We start from the raw sequence: 16,710 nt of genomic DNA, 5'->3' as shown, positions 1-16,710 counted from the left end.
GCAATAAATCACATGGTCAGCCGGTCTTGGATGCGATCCAAGCCTCTGTAATGGTTATTAGCCTTTTATCAGCATTTAAGGCACTCCATACACCTTTCTCTTTATAGGCATGCAAAACGCAGGTAAAGGTTCCCAGGGCTGGGTGTTTAATCACAACAGTATCTCCGGGAGCATACTTGGAACTGTGCAGTGGTGTTCTGGCGGGGGAGATAGCTTTCCCTGTAGGGAAGAATCCCCTGCTGATTGGACTTCCTGTAGGAGTCTGTCTGTTGTTTAATCTCTGCACCACTTCGTCCAGTCTGTCTCCCCATGTGCCATCAGTAGGCTTCAAGTGATTCTTTAGCAACCCATTCCAGCGCTCGACCATGCCATTAGATTGAGGTCGATATGGAAGGTGGAAGGTCCATTGGACTCCATGGTTAAGGGTCCATTCCCTTACAAGTTTATTCTTAAAATGCGAACCATTATCTGATTGGATTTCTTGAGGCATTGGGACAATTGCTGTTAAGCGGTTTAGTCCCATAACTGTGGACAACCCTGTTGCCAATCGGGTTGGATATGCAAAACCAATCCCTGAAACAATTTCTACTCCAGTCAAGATGTATTTCCACCTCTGCCTTGTAGTGGGCAGTGGTCCGACATAGTCGACCTGCCAGGTTGCCCATAGTGTTTTTCCATCTCTTAGCCTGGCAAACCTTTGTCCTTCTGCTATATGTTTTCTAGTCTCAGCACAAATAGTGCAGGCTTGTACCAGGTCTCTAGCCTGTCTGTGGGTGATAGGCCACCCCCTGATATGTGCTTGCCGCACTAACTCATCACTTCCTGTGTGTCCTAAATTATCATGTAACCATGAATATAAGCGTTCCGATTCTACTTGTGTGGTAAAGAGCTGGGCAGCTGCATCAGCTAAATTGTTTAACTGTGCAGCTGGGGTATTATTCCTCTGATGAGCTGAGACATGTCCTATAGACAGGGGTTGTTGCAGGGCATGCTGATATAACCACTTCCAGTATTCCAGTCCCCAGACTGGTTTACCTCCTATTTCCCAGTGGTTATTTTTCCAGTTAGTGATCCACTGAGTGGCACCTGCCCATACCGCATAGGAGTCCGTATATACTGCGGTGGCTCCTGCTTCACAGGCCAGTTTAATTGCAGCCAATTCTGCACGTTGTGCTGACCCATCAATTTCAGCAGTTAGGGGTGCTGCAGAGGTGTCTGCAGGCACTGCTGTAGCTTTTCCCTTCCATTTTCCTTTTACCAGCCTGGCACTGCCATCAGTGAACCATACTCCCTCAGGCTTAGAAGGATCAAATGGGGCAGCATCCTTAATGGGAGACTGCTGTGGAGGTAGGCGGTATTCATCAGGCATTCCTACTTTCCATAGGGATTCCTGAATCATAGTGGGGTTTTGTGCAGTGTCTGCACTACCTACCCTGTGGTGTATGTAAAGTGCCCATCTTTGGATAGTCATCTTTTGTGCTACACCAGGTGGTAACTCTTTCCCTTCCAATATAGGTTTAATGATTGGAAGAGGAGTGTGAATTGTGATGTCCTTATCCTGAGTTAATTCCTCAGTTTCTCTCAAGGCTGTGTAAGCTGCCAAAAGCACCTTCTCATAAGGTGTGTAGTTAGCCTGTGACCCTTGCCATGACTTGGAACCAAACTGAATTGGTCGTCTGGGAGCAGTGTCACTGTCTTGCCAGAGAGCATAAGACATTCCAGTGGCTCCCACAGTTAGGTACAAATGGAATGGGGCTTCAGGATGTATGGGACCCAGAGCCTGATAGGTGTGTATCTCCCCTATCAGTTGCCTGAGGGCTTCCTCATGGGCAGGAGCCCATTCCCAGGCAGCACTTTTCTTTAACAAATTGTACAATGGTCTGGCTATAATGGCAAAGCCAGGTACATGTTTTCTCCAAAACCCCAGGGTTCCCAAAATCTGTCTCAATTGATCTTTACTTTCAGGGGAGGGTGCCCAATTTAGCTCTTGCACAGTGTCATTAGGCACAGACCTCCTACCTCCCATCCATACAGTACCTAAGAATTTTATCTCTTGGGAGGGACCTTGGCATTTCTCAGCTGGTAACTCTACATTAAGGGCTTCTAGTGCTCCTTTGATTTGATTCATAGCCTCCTGTACCTCTTCTGAGGTTTTCCCACCTATTAAGATGTCATCAATGTATTGCACAGTTTGTACATTGTGTGGCAGTATAAGGTCATCTAGGACCTTTGCCAGTGCCCCATGGCAAATAGTGGGTGAGTGTTTAAACCCTTGTGGCATTCGGGTAAAAGTGTATTGTACACCTTTCCAAGTAAAAGCAAATCTTTCCTGGTCAGCTGGTTGCAAAGGGACCATGAAGAACATGTCCTTTACATCTAATACTGCTAGCCAGGGTTTATCCCAGGTTTGTATGGTGTTTACAATATCTGTTATGCTAGGGACTGCTGCAGTTAATGGTCCAGTGTTACTGTTTAGCTTCCTATAGTCTATAGTGAGTCTCCATTTGCCATTTGGTTTCTTGATGGGCCACACAGGAGAATTAAAGCGAGAGTGGGTACGAATTAAAATTCCTCGCTGTTCCAAATCTTTGATCAGGTCAGTAACAGGGCTTATGGCCTCAGCTGGGACATTATACTGCTTTATGTTTGTTACTGTTGAGGGCGGGAGAGCAGGTGCGCTGCTAAGTAAGTTTACAGAATAGTGGGGAGGGCTTTCCTCTTCCAGGTGGGTGGCATGAGGAACAGAACTGACTCCAAAAGTCCATCTTTCCCCATTAATCCTTCCCTTCTTTCCTCTTAAAATGTCCATGCCCAGTATGTTGGCATTGCCCAAAATCACCTCATATTTTCGGGGCTGATGGTGGGATTGCAAGGGGATATCCAGTTTTATCTTAACTAATGGGTAAGTTATGGTACTGCCATTTACCCCTGTAACAAGTACCTGCTTTCTGCCAGTAGGTGGCGAGCCCTGAAAACTTTCTCGCTTAATCATGGACCTTTGAGCCCCTGTGTCCATTAAGAAAGGAATAATGTGTTTGTCATTTACAGTAACATGTATCCGGGGGTCTTTTGCTGTTGTTTTCTCCTCTTTGGATTTAAGCTGGTTTATTAGGAGAGGAGATTGACCCCCGCAAGCTAGTTTCCCTGCTCTGGTAACTCTTGCAGTTGCCGCAGCAATGGAGTATACCGGGTGTCTGCAGGTGGGGAAAGAGGAGAGAGCTGCAGAGGTGCACTGGGAGTAGCATTAGTTGTCTCCCAGTGAGCTCTTTTAAAGGTGGTGAATAATTTTAGCCGCTCTGTGGGCAGTCCATTTATCACATCTCTGGGATAACCTAAAGCCAGACATTGTCTCCACAACTTGGCTCTAAGCTCCTTTTCCTCCTGGGTTGGCTCTCGCTTGTTTTTATGTCCTTTAGATGGTGCCCCCTTGTTTCCCTGAAGGGAACGCATCTTAGCTTTGCCTGTCAGTGCTCTGATGTCTCCGAATTCTCTAAAGTATGACACCAGAAGGTTTAGCAGTACCCGAAAGGTACTGTTATGTGCTGCAGCTTCTGATCTAAGGGACAGTGCCATAGCCCTGTGGTTACTCGGAACTCCCTTAAGCAGGGGTCTGAGATCATCTACATCTACCTGACCCTCCCATGGGCTTTCATAGGCTAACTCTTGAGGGTTTTGGCCAAGCATGCTAATAACAGTCACAGTTAATAGAGCTGTTTTTACCTCATCTATGTTGGTCCAGTGCATTACTGGGGGTTCATCTCGGTCTGCTGGGTAAATTCCTCTTGCCCATTGACAAGCCAGAGACCAAAGTGTTTTAGGGGTGTTCCCCTCTGAATGTTCCAGGAATATTCCTGCACCTAAGTTAAGGCGCTCAGTTTCTTGGGCTGTCAGGCGTATATATCCACCCCCAGTGTCCCAGAGGCGGACCAGCCACTCTATTATACCTTCCTCAGGCTTTTTAGCAAAATCTCCCTGGATTGTTTTTAACTCCATGGGAGTATATTGGCGGGTGGTAATTTTGGTAAAGTGTGTTGGAGCTTTACTCCCTTTTCCCTTTTTACCTCCCTTCTTTGTTTTTGAAGAGGTGGATGGATAATTGTCATCCCCTTCTTCATCCAGCTCTGCCCCACTCAAATTTTCCTCATGTTCTTCTGATTTGTGATGTGTGATAGCTGGTCTTAATTTTACAGAGGGACCTTCCTCCTCAGAGGAGGGGGACTCATCTGCTGAATCCCAAATGTCTCCATCCCATTCCTCAGGGTCTAGCCAGAGAGCAGTCTCAACTTTAGCCCGGTTGATACTGCGTGTTTTAGTCTCCAGCTTTTCCCTTCGTTCTATCCCTTCTTTCTCAATTAAGGGAAGTAATCTTTTCTGAAGATGTACCATATCCCTATTCAGTGTTCTTACTCTGGTATCTAAATTCTGGCATTCCTTGCGCAGTGTGTCCCCTTCCTGTTGTAGCCTATTAAATTCTATTGCCAGACTATGATACTCCTTACAGGCAGCTTGCCAAATATTAGTAAGCAGCCATATACAAGCACCTTTTCCTTTCCCTTTCTTCATCTTGCAGGCAGTTCTCCAGTTACAGAAATGCTGCCAGATCTCTGCTGGTTTTCCCCAATATTTCTCCAGCAGTTCTTTGCTCCACAGAGGATTTCCCCATCCCTCTTGGGTCAAACTTTTCTCTAGCTCAGGGAATTCTGTGGTGTTTATCATGACTGGTTTCATTGTGTTACTGTAGTGCAGCCTATATCACAATCCTGTTCGTGACGCCAATTTCTGTTAGCCGACGGCCAAGGATGTTTGGTGAGGTGCCAGCTATGCCCGTTTATACCATCCGTGACTTTAACCGCTAGGACGCACTGTCCCTTCGCGGCGGGCAGCCCGGGCTAGGCTGACAGATGCCCCAAGGTCCTAACCACCCGTGACTTTAACTGCTAGAGCTCAGAGCTCCTTCGCACCTGTCAGTCAATCCTGGCTGCCCGCTGGGAAGGAGCTCTGAGCTCTAGCAGTTAAAGTCACGGGTGTGGAGAGGCTCTTAGTGCTGCCATTGGGGCACCTGTCAGTCAGTATTGACTGCCCGCTGCGAAGGAGCTCTGAGCTCTAGCAGTTAAAGTCACGGGTGGTTAGGACCTTGGGGCATCCGTCAGCCTAGCCCGGGCTGCCCGCCGCGAAGGGACAGTGCGTCCTAGTGGTTAAAGTCACGGATGGTATAAATGGGCATAGCTGGCACCTCACCAAACATCCTTGGCCATCGGCTAACAAACCTCTAGGTCCTTTTCTGCAGAACTGCTGCCGAGCCATTCGGTCCCTAGTCTGTAGTGGTGCATGGGATTCTTCCGTCCTAAGTGCAGGACTCTGCACTTGTCCTTGTTGAACCTCATCAGATTTCTTTTGGCCCAATCCTCTAATTTGTCTAGGGTCCTCTGTATCTTATCCCTACCCTCTAGTGTATCTACCTCTCCTCCCAGTTTAGTGTCATCTGCAAACTTGCTGAGGGTGCAATCCACACCATCCTCCAGATCATTAATGAAGATATTGAACAAAACCGGCCCCAGGACTGACCCGTGGGGCACTCCACTTGATACCAGCTGCCAGCTAGACATGGAGCCATTGATCACTACCCGTTGAGCCCGACAATCTAGCCAACTTTCTGTCCACTTTATAGTCCATTCATCCAGCCCATACTTCTTTAACTTGCTGGAAAGAATACTGTGGGAGACCATGTCAAAAGCTTTGCTAAAGTCAAGGAACAACAGGTCCACTGCTTTCCCCCTCATCCACAGAGCCAGTTATCTCATCATAGAAGGCAATTAGATTAGTCAGGCATGACTTGCCCTTGGTGAATCCATGCTGACTGTTTCTGATCACTTTCCTCTCCTCTAAGTGCTTCAGAATTGATTACTTGTGGACCTACTCCATGATTTTTCCAGGGACTGAGGTGAGGCTGACTGGCCTGTAGTTCCCCAGATCCTCCTCCTTCCCTTTTTAAAGATGGGCACTACATTAGCCTTTTTCCAGTCGTCCGGGACTTCCCCCGATCGCCATGAGTTTTCAAAGATAATGGCCAATGGCTCTGCAATCACATCCGCCAACTCCTTTAGCACTCTCGGATGCAGCGCATCCAGCCCCATGGACTTGTGCTTGTCCAGCTTTTCTAAATAGTCCTCAACCACTTCTTTCTCCACAGAGGGCTGGTCACCTCCTTCCCATGCTGTGCTGCCCAGTGCAGTAGTCTGGGAGCTGACTTTGTTCGTGAAGACAGAGGCAAAAGAAGCATTGAGTACATTAGCTTTTTCCACATTCTCTGTCACTAGGTTGCCTCCCTCATTCAGTAAGGGGCCCACACATTCCTTGACTTTCTTCTTGTTGCTAACATACCTGAAGAAACCCTTCTTGTTACTCTTAACATCTCTTGCTAGCTGCAACTCCAGGTGTGATTTGGCCTTCCTGATTTCACTGCTGCATGCCCAAGCAATATTTTTATACTCTTCCCTGGTCATTTGTCCAGTCTTACACTTCTTGTAAGCTTCTTTTTTGTGTTTAAGATCAGCAAGGATTTCACTGTTAAGCCAAGCTGGTCGCCTGCCATATTTACTCTTCTTTCTACACATCGGGATGGTTTGTCCCTGTAACCTCAATAAGGATTCTTTAAAATACAGCCAGCTCTCCTGGACTCCTTTCCCCCTCATGTTATTCTCCCAGGGGATCCTGCCCATCAGTTCCCTGAGGGAGTCAAAGTCTGCTTTTCTGAAGTCCAGGGTCCGTATTCTGCTGCTCTCTTTTCTTCCTTGTGTCAGGATCCTGAACTCAACCATCTCATGGTCACTGCCTCCCAGGTTCCCATCCACTTTAGCTTCCCCTACTAATTCTTCCTGGTTTCTGAGCAGCAGGTCAGGAAGAGCTCTGCCTCTAGTTGGTTCCTCCAGCACTTGCACCAGGAAATTGTCCCCTACACTTTCCAAAAACTTCCTGGATTGTCTGTGCACCGCCGTATTGCTCTCCCAGCAGATATCAGGGTGATTGAAGTCTCCCATGAGAACCAGGGCCTGCGATCTAGTAACTTCCGTGAGTTGCCGGAAGAAAGCCTTCTCCACCTCATCCCCCTGGTCCGGTGGTCTATAGCAGACTCCCACCACGACATCACCCTTGTTGCTCACACTTCTAAACTTAATCCAGAGACTCGTTAGGATATAGATATTCAGGCCTGTCTGTAAAGGCATGTACTCCAAGAATTTAGGTGTTTTCTTATCACTTGGCTAGTTAGAGGTATAAAAGAAAGAATCAAAATCACTGTCTGCCAGTGTAAGGTCCTTCTCTTACTGTGACAGTCTGAGGCCCTGTTCTTAGGCTAAGGCCTTTGGCTAAACAGCAGAGGCAGCCATAAGCTGGGAAGCGACCGGTCACATCCTCGCATTCCAAACTAGTCACATTGAAATAAGGTGCTATTGGGCCGTTAGGAATACAATCCTGTCCTGATAGTGCCTGTCACCTCCAGAGAAAGGGAAGTGCCTGGAAAATGTAAAAGGAAACTTAGTTTGATAGCATCCTGTCTGGCAAGAACTCACTTATCAATAGCTGGGATGTGAAATCCTCACTTCTGTATTGTTTTGTCATTATAGTTCCCACTTTGCTATTGTTTGTCTGTGTAATCTCTGTCTGGTTCTGTGATTGTTCCTGTCTGCTGTATAATTAATTTTGCTGGGTGTAAACTAATTAAGGTGGTGGGATATAATTGGTTACATAATCATGTTACAATATGTTAGGATTGGTTAGTTAAATTTCAGGAAAATGATTGGTTAAGGTATAGCTAAGCAGAACTCAAGTTTTACTATATTGTCTGTAGTCAATCAGGAAGTGAGTGGGTGTGGGGAGGGGAAATGGGAACAGGGAATGGGGGTAAGGAAATTGGAATCATGTTTGGCTAAGGGCAGGAATGGGAACAAGGACACAGGTGTAAGGCTCTGTGGTGTCAGAGCTGGGAAGGAGGACACTAAGGAAGGAAACTGGAATCATGCTTGCTGGAAGTTCACCCCAATAAACATTGAATTGTTTGCACATTTGGACTTCGGGTATTGTTGCTCTCTGTTCATGCGAAAAGGACCGGTGAAGTAAGTGGGTGAAGGAATAAGTCCCCTAATATCTTGGTGCCGGTGACTGACTCGGATGCATCACATTGGATAGGTGAGTGGCAGCCTGTAAGTCCCCCTCCCCAACAGTCCACGCAGCTGCTTGGAGGGGATATCGCGAACTCTTGTGATGGTAGTTGCGGGTTCTGGCAAGCCAGGGTAAAGGATTTTTTGGATAAATGGATAAGGAAGAACCAGGGCCCATACCAGGTGCAGGGGTCAACCTGGGATGAGATTAAAAAGGAAATGGAGGAAGTGTTAGGGGACCCAGAGGGATGGGGGGTGGCTGAGGAGTCCACCCTCCTTGGTATATGGATACTGTTCCTGTTTAAATAGAAGCAGGAAACTAGTCAGGACCGCAAAGTTCCACCAGTCAGATTCCAGGACTGGAGTCTCCTGTCAGAGTTGAACTTCTAGTTCTGGTAACTGTTAGCAGCTCATGAGGTGGTGGGTTGGAACTCCTGAGGGCCAGACTCTTTGGTAGCGCTGACAGGGCCTGGGCCAGAGCCCAGTGAATTGGAACAGCCCTATCAACTCGCACCCTGCATTTCAAAGGTCTTAATCCGCTGACGACTAGGCAATGCTCCCCACAAGTGACAATCATCACAGGGGCCCATCTCATGTATTAAGATAAGTGGTGCAGACTTATCCACTTCTTCAAAAGTTTTATATCAGCCATAAGTAGACATGGATGGACAGATGTTTCATTCTGTAGGATAGATTATGCTCAAAACCTATCCGTTTATCTTCGAAGTACTCTTTGCACAAATGGCAGAGTGATTATAATGATGAGCACTATCTTACATAATTTATATATCAGTAAACTAACCCATAAGAGAACAATACATTCTTTACTCTGGCTCTTCAGTTGAAGGCCAGAATTAAAAATCAGCATGCAAGGAAATATGCTATATATTATTTGAGCTTCCATTTTTTGCCTTTCAATAACCTAAGGATTAAGTTTTTTGTTGTTTTTTTTAACAGCCCATCTCAGTTCTTGTCTGTATGCATTCTGGTTCCTATCTTTGAAGGGGGAGTTGGACTAGATGATCTCCTGAGGTCCCTTCCAACTCTGATAGTCTATGAGACTTGAACATTCTATAATGTTGCTACACCCTAATGTATGGTTGAATGGGTATGTGTTTGTGAAGGATCCTCGTAACTTTTCCATCAGGATAGATTCATGATGGGAAGGGAAGGGACCAAAAGGAGGAATTAAAATTTCTAATGAAACCAAGAGGTTATTTGTAAGTTAGGGAACTAAAGGAAATAGCGGTGGAAGCCCTTGACTCTGGGCTATGCTTTCCCCTGTTCATTCATCAAAACCAATTTGTTCATATTCAGAGTGTAGTGTAAAGCCTATTTATTTACAAAGGGTTTCACCTGATTTCCTTGAAGAAGAGTTTTGAGAGGGTTTCCTTGAAAGAAAAGGTTGAGTTTATTGTGGTTGGAGAAACTTTTCTTAGTTTTTGCCATTGTGTTAATTTAGTTTTAAATTGTTATTTTGTATATGTATATGCCCTTAAAAGGTTTTGATAGTTGCACTTTATAAATTTAAAAATAAATACATCTTTGTTAAAATCCTTCAGTGTAACCCTGAAAGAAGGCAATTAGCTATTTGTAGAAGGTTTGAAGGAGGGCAATTGTCGCATTTTAATATTTTTAAGATATAAATTGTAGCGGGGGTGAAACACAAACTGGGACTGTGAACTAAAAGTCTCCAAGCAATTTTTAATGACATCTACACAGCAAAAAGAAAAGGAGTACTTGTGGCACCTTAGAGACTAACAAATTTATTTGAGCATGAGCTTTCGTGAGCTACAGCTCACTTCAAGCTCACTTCACTACAGCTCACTTCAGCTCACTTCACAAAAGCTCATGCTCAAATAAATTTGTTAGTCTCTAAGGTGCCACAAGTACTCCTTTTCTTTTTGCAAAGACAGACTATCACGGCTGTTACTCTGAAATCTACACAGCAACGCGCCTGCACCCCCCCCCCCCAACAAAACTGAACAGCAGCAAGTTTTCAGAGCCTGGGTCAACTGACTAAGGCTTATGAGGCTTGCACTGCTGGGCTAAAATAACAATGAAGACATTCAGGCTCAGGCTGAAGCCCAGGCTCTGAAACCCAGCAAGGGGGGAGGGTCTCGGAGCCTGGGCTCCGGTCCAAGCCAAACATCCACACAGCATGAGCCGAATCAGTTGATGTGGTCTCTGAGAGTCTCTGCTGCAGGTTTTTTTTTGTTTTGGTTTGTTTTTACTGTGTAGATGTACCTACTGCGGTATTGTTTTCTTAAAAAAACAAAAAACAAAAAAACAGTAACTTCAGAACATGAACTTCTGTTTGTTCTAAACTGGGTATTCCACATTTGAGGAAGACTGCTTGTGGGAGACATGCTCATTTTAAATTAAATGAAAGGATGCTGTGTAGAAATTTTTTTTAGAGGTAAAGATTTATAGGTAACAGCACAGTTGAATAACTCAGTTGATGACAATGTGGGGGAGAAAGGGAGATTTGATTTTTAGTACCCAAGTAAATGAAAGCTGACTTACTGTTACAGAAAAGAGACAATAAGATGGAGCTTCATTAAAATGAAATGCAATTCTGATCTGTAGTTTGAGAATATTTTTTAAATGAATATTTCATGGTATGTCTCAGAGATTATCATTAGGAGTCGGCAGAGTGTTTAGTAAAAAATCCAAAATACTCAATGTTCTTTGGTAATTGAAGCTCAAAATAATTTATAGGTTTGAGTCTGAATGATCACAATTTGAACATTCCCCTTCGTGATTTGGATCAATAACCGGAATTTGTTGCAAATTTGATTCTGTAGTTTTCCTAGTCAGCCAAGACCTTGATCCTACAAACATGCACGTGCTTAAGTCTACGCACATGTGTATCAATGTAAATGGTTGCATGATCTGGAGCAAAGTGTGTGTATAGCTCTATTGAGTATTGGTAGAGAGAGCTGAAAATTGATCCTCTGCCTCTCTGTCTTTGGATAGCTGCAAGACTTCCTTTTGCTGCATAGTTACATAATCCTCATGTGGCTTCTATGAGCGTCTGGTTCAATGAAGTAGGGGATAGCCTCTTGCTGTCACCCTAAAAAATAAAATAAAATAAAATCTTCTCTTGCTGCAAGGGCACCTTTTTATTATTTTTGCTGAATCCAGTTTCTTTAATCCACCGCATTTTTTGCCCCTTGATCATTACTTAGAATTTGAGCGGGTTTTTTATTGTGCAGATTATTTCTGTATTCAGTTTGCTGTGGTGTTGTACAGCATTTCTTTTCTTTTCTTTTTTGTAATTATCTGTTTTGATGATCACCTTCATTTTGCTGCCTCCCAAAATACAATTTTTAAAAAGCATTGTTACTGACCAAGCATGGAAATGTTCTTTCCAAAAGATTTTTGGAAAGTTATGAGTCTGAGAAGAGAGTATAATAGAATCTATTTACCCTTTTAAATGTACTAGTAACCTTGTATAGTACACATCTTTTAAAAATTGCATTAATATTATGTTTTGTATAATACAGCTCAAAACTGCTCTGGATTGAGGACCTGTGGGCAATGTTTGGAACAGCCTGGATGTGGATGGTGCAATGATCCCAGTAATACAGGAAAAGGGCATTGTGTGGAAGGATCTTCAAGAGGGCCAATGAAGCTTGTGGGGGTGCACTCCAATGAAATGGTTCTTGACACTAATCTTTGTCCAAAAGAGAAAAATTATGAATGGTCTTTCATCCACTGTCCACGTAAGAATTTCTGATTTATTTTATATTTTGACTTTTTTTTCTTTATTTGAATAGTATGTATGAGCTCTTAATGTCAAATGAGAGCTACAGCATGTAAGGTTTTGATTGCTTTTCTATTTATATAGGTACACAAACAATACCAAAAATTATTTTAAATAACATAATTAACATTTATACAGGGTCTTACTGCTGACACCAGTGCATGTTTTACCTCATGGAAGTCCGTTTGCTGTGGGATTAGGTGCTTTCAACAAATGGCGATAGGCGGTTCAAGATGAGATGCCCGTATAGTATGTAGAGGTGACCTAATAGTGATATGCATCTGAAGTTCTTTGGCTCCACTGCATCCTTCACCAACTTCAGGACTGTCACAACATGTGCTCGTTGCAACATCTTGGACACTTTGTATGTGGTTAAGCATGTGTGAAACAACTTGAGTAACCAGTTCTTTGTTGCTTGTCCAAAGTGTTGGATTTGTTCAGTACAAATGTCATCTAGATTGGTGGGTTTACCATTTCTGAGGACATTAATTCTGGAGGTTAATTTGGTCATTGTGTACTATGTCCCAAAATTATAATTCTGTTGGTAGTCTTACCACTTACACAGTGCCTTGGGTTATTTGTTCAGTGTCCTGCCATTTTCTGGGACGTGGTATGCAAAGTGGTTTGCAGTAATGTAATAGTGTTGCTCTGCCTTCCTTGGATAATTGTTAAGTTTCCAGATGGTTATCCATGATTTCTTGTTGCTGTGGATCATGTCCTTGCTTTCAATTAGATTCCGCTATGACTTCTGTTTTCCTCCGTTAGTGCAGAGACCAGTTCTTTACTGGCTGCAATGGTATCCTCAGCAAATGGGTCTGCTTCAAACTTTTACTTGTATTTTGTGTGTCAATTTTATAACTCAGACGTTAGTCCTGGCATGTAGTTTGTTCTGCAGTCTCATGGAAAGTGCTTCTTTGAGACAGTGTGCACCACGATGACAAACTGGTCATAATTTTGTGCTGTTGGTTTGATCTTTCTTACAATGGCATCAAGGTCATTGGTGAAGCTCTTCCTTTCCACTTTCTTAAAATTAAAATGGAGCCAGAGTGGTACTGAGTTTGGTATTATGGCTTCACTGATCTGTATGGCAATGGGCCAGTGTTGTGAATGTGGAATCAGACTCAAACTAAGTTTGTTATATGAACCAACTATGTTGTTGCTGCCAAATGCCTTATCAGGATTGTAGCACTATTTCCATCGGCTGCTGTTGAAAGAACTTGTGAGTTTGTGGTCTTGAATTAAGCTCAAGTGGTGCATATCTGTCCACAATTCAACTAGTTCACCATTTTAATCAGTTATACTATAGCCCTATTTGACACCATCACCTGCATTTTGTCATGTTCGAGGTTATGTGGGCGAGTGAACTTGAATTGTTTGCATGGTGGTTTGTAGCCAGATATGATATAAATGTCACCAGTGTCTACCGTCAAGACTTCAATGTAATTCTTATCAGTCATAAATGTTGTGTTGATGACAAGATCAGGTTTGATGAAAATGGTGCTGCTATATTACTTGTGTGATCTTTCAGTGGTCAAGTTCATCTTGAGTATCTTTGTTAATCTCTCTGCATTTCTCCTGGAGACATAGCAGATGGCAGTTGTTGTCAGCACACAATTTGGCTATAAGATCTTGTTTGGCACCTGAGAGTCCTTCAACATTTTATGATATTGTTAGTGCCAACCCTGATGAGGACCCTTCTGAATTACACTGATCACTCGGTCTGTGTTCAGTTATACTGGTGACTCTGTTGGTTTGCAGGCATAGACGTATTCTTTGGTTATATTATAGTGGTAGGTGTTCTGCAGGATTTTTGTTATGGAAGAATGTTACGCACTGTGAAGCGGGAGGAGGTGGGGGTGGAAACGATCCTAGATCTTGCCCTGTGATGTCACAGTTTGGTTCTGCGGGCACCCCACCCTCAGTTCTATCAGGGTTCTTGGAATAATTTGCTCAAAGACCAGAATACTTAAAGTACAAGTATGTGGGGTCGTATATATTATGTCTTCTCAAAATACAAATTCTTTGGCCTCTGAGTTCCAAACCTTGTTTACCCTTAGGTCAGGAGACTAACAACCTTCCTTCTTGAGTCCTGTCCTGTGATTAGGGCCAGCTTCCTCCAGTCCTCCACTAGCCAATTTAGAGTTAAACAAAGGAAAAGTTTAATATATTCTTAATGCTGATGAGTTACGATAAACTAGCTCTAAACAGCCACACAATGAACTACAGCAGGTGCACTCTCTATAATACAACAAGATTCCATTCAATTTTCCTGTTTTCACATGCTTAGAAACTTTTGTGCTGAAATTCTGCCTGAAGGTGCATATTTTTAGAAAAATTGAGGAAAGATTGGTTGATCAATTATGGATTTTCAGAAGAATGAAAAATACAAAACTTTTCTCCATTGGAAAGAAGGGTCATTTTGAGGGGTGGAAATACCTAAGAAACAACAGAACTTTGAAATTTCAAGCTGCGTATGTAATTAGGCCTAAGTGAACAACTTATACCTTTTTAAATATGAACAAAATCTTTTAAAAATATTATGAAAATGTGAGACTGATGCTTCACAGTAAAAACTTGTTAGCTAGCATGTAAAAATAGAGGCAGTGCACATGCATACTGAGGAAGTTAACTGCACAGATATTTGGTTATAAGAATTTACAGGCACATCTGCTGAAGCAGGAGGCAATTGTAAACTCAAGAGGTTTCAAAGCTTCACAGCCAAGAGTGCTATTGGTTGTTGCACAGTAAATTGCTAAATTCCTACTCTGCAAACCTGTTAACTCTTAAGTGAGAATCCATGTAATTTATCTATTTATCTATTCTATTTATGAATACCAGTCACCATAGCATCTAGATGCTGAACTCAAATAACAAAAGCAGGAGAAGTTTTGAAATGGATTTTAATTGGACTTTGCTCTTGTCAACCGAGGGTACAGCTACACTGCTTAAATTCATTCCCTCTTTTTCTCTTCTTTCTCTTTATTTTGTCTTCAGTTCCTGTTATTAGGAGTAGAGTGATACAAAACGAGTATGTTTTATGCTGGATTCTGAAAACATTCTCATAAGGGGCTCATTGTTATCTCTTTCAGTAGAGTACTCCACAGCCTGGTGCCCAGTAGCTAAGATTGTTGTGCTTCTGATTCTACAAACATTTTACCCTAATATTTTTGGTTTCTGTAACCCTTGACAACTTTGCTTTCTTGGTATGGAGAGGCAATCACTTAAACAGCCAGATTGAGGTTCTTGAAAATTAGAACCAGGATTTTGAATTTTACCCAGAAGTGAACAGGAACCAGTGGAGTGAGCTGGGTATTTCTGCCTGCATTGCCTCCATCTCTGTATTGTGTCCTAGGTATTTATAGATGTATCCTTACACCACCTTTGGAAGTAGAGAAATATTATTCTCATTTTCCAGGTGGACAAACCGAGACACAGAAATTTTGACTTGTTCAAGGTCACTCAGGAGGTCTGTAGCAGACCCAGGAGCTGAATTCATCCTTAACCAATAGATCGTCCTTTCCCATTAAACTTGCTTTTTGTGACTGGTCTTGCACAAGTGTAGTTTTTGATTGGGCCTAAATAGAGGGAGCTAAAGTTTTCCAGTTTTGAGGTGATGAATGTGTGGATCTCAGTTGACAAGCCCTCATTGGAAAGGAATGTAGGTCTACCAGTAATTCAGAGGTGGTGGAAGCATTTCTTGCACTGTTGATGCCATTTTATGAAGAAGAGAAGAGAAGATTCCAGTACACGCTGTCTCGACAGATGCTTTCTTGACAGGTTGCTGCGAGGGTCTTGGTAAGCTCCCTTACTCTTCATACCCGTACCACTTCCATCTTCCTGATTTGATAGTTGTTCTTTCAGAACCTTCTCCTAGAGCCACTGTGTCATCTGTGTGATGGCACTAGCCATATTGACTGAAGAGATGTATGATTAGGTGCTGTCAGAATGTTGGTGGCAGGGTAAGCCATGTAATCACACAGCTTCTTCCAGGGGTCTTATTTGTACTGAAAAGGAGGGAGAATAGGCTTTATCTTGTTGATAGTCCACACAGGAGGGCTCTGGTGAAAGAGGAACAATTTCCCATCAGCACTCTTTGGGATCTATATGAAATGAATTATCTTAATGTTTTTTTTTTTTTATAACTTCTACACTGCTGAGTCTTGTACACAGGTCAGCAAACTCAGGGATTGATTGTGCTGAAGATTGTAAACTGGCTGAGCAGTATGACCATTGAGGTTTCACTTCTGTCTTCAGCCATAAGGAGGTCCTCTTTCAGTTTTGCTAAAGGGCTCTCTTTCTCTGTGTGCTGAGCTCTGATTGTGAGGGATCAGATATGCTAATAGAGTGCATTAGATGCTTTTGTTGCATGGTCATAACCACTTTTTTATAAGTTTTCCTAAGAAAAGGGAGGTTAGAGATTGGGTGGTAGTTTGCAAGCTTGTTAGTGTCTAATGGTTTCTTAAGAATGCACTTTGGGGGTCAAAAGTTAATGATTTTGGTCATTGGTGCATTCAGTGCTTCTCATTTTCACCAGGCATGATGAACAGGGTTTGGAGTCACTTAAAGTGGTCCTGATGTATCTTAGAGCTTTCAGTGCCCCAGCTTCAATGATAGGGCCAAATCCTTTCAAGGAAACTAGGATGGCCCTGGACTTGTTTTTAAAATTTGTCCTTTCCCCCCTGTAGCAACCTGTATTCAGCTGTTCGTTTGTTGATTGTTTTTTTCCCCAACACACTAGTCCAAGAGCTCTTCACAATGGATAGTACTGGTGTCTGGGATTTAGTT

At 43.2% G+C, this 16,710-nt stretch overlaps 1 protein-coding gene across 4 annotated transcripts in view; it reads left to right on the top strand.

Annotated features, from left to right (window-relative positions):
- ATRNL1 (attractin like 1) overlaps positions 1-16,710 on the top strand; it is a 1,099,511-nt gene that overhangs the window by 353,221 nt on the left and 729,580 nt on the right. For all 4 annotated transcript variants that reach the window (XM_084633632.1, XM_084633634.1, XM_084633633.1 and 1 more), the window contains exon 19: positions 11,666-11,884. In XM_084633632.1, coding sequence (XP_084489758.1) covers positions 11,666-11,884 — 219 coding nt within the window. The remainder of the gene's footprint in view (positions 1-11,665; positions 11,885-16,710) is intronic.

Source organism: Lepidochelys olivacea (assembly GCF_965140295.1).
Source record: "Lepidochelys olivacea isolate rLepOli2 genome assembly, chromosome: 7".
Taxonomy (NCBI): domain Eukaryota; kingdom Metazoa; phylum Chordata; order Testudines; family Cheloniidae; genus Lepidochelys; species Lepidochelys olivacea.
Note: the sequence above shows the minus strand (reverse complement) of the source record. Positions and strands in the feature narration are given on the sequence as shown.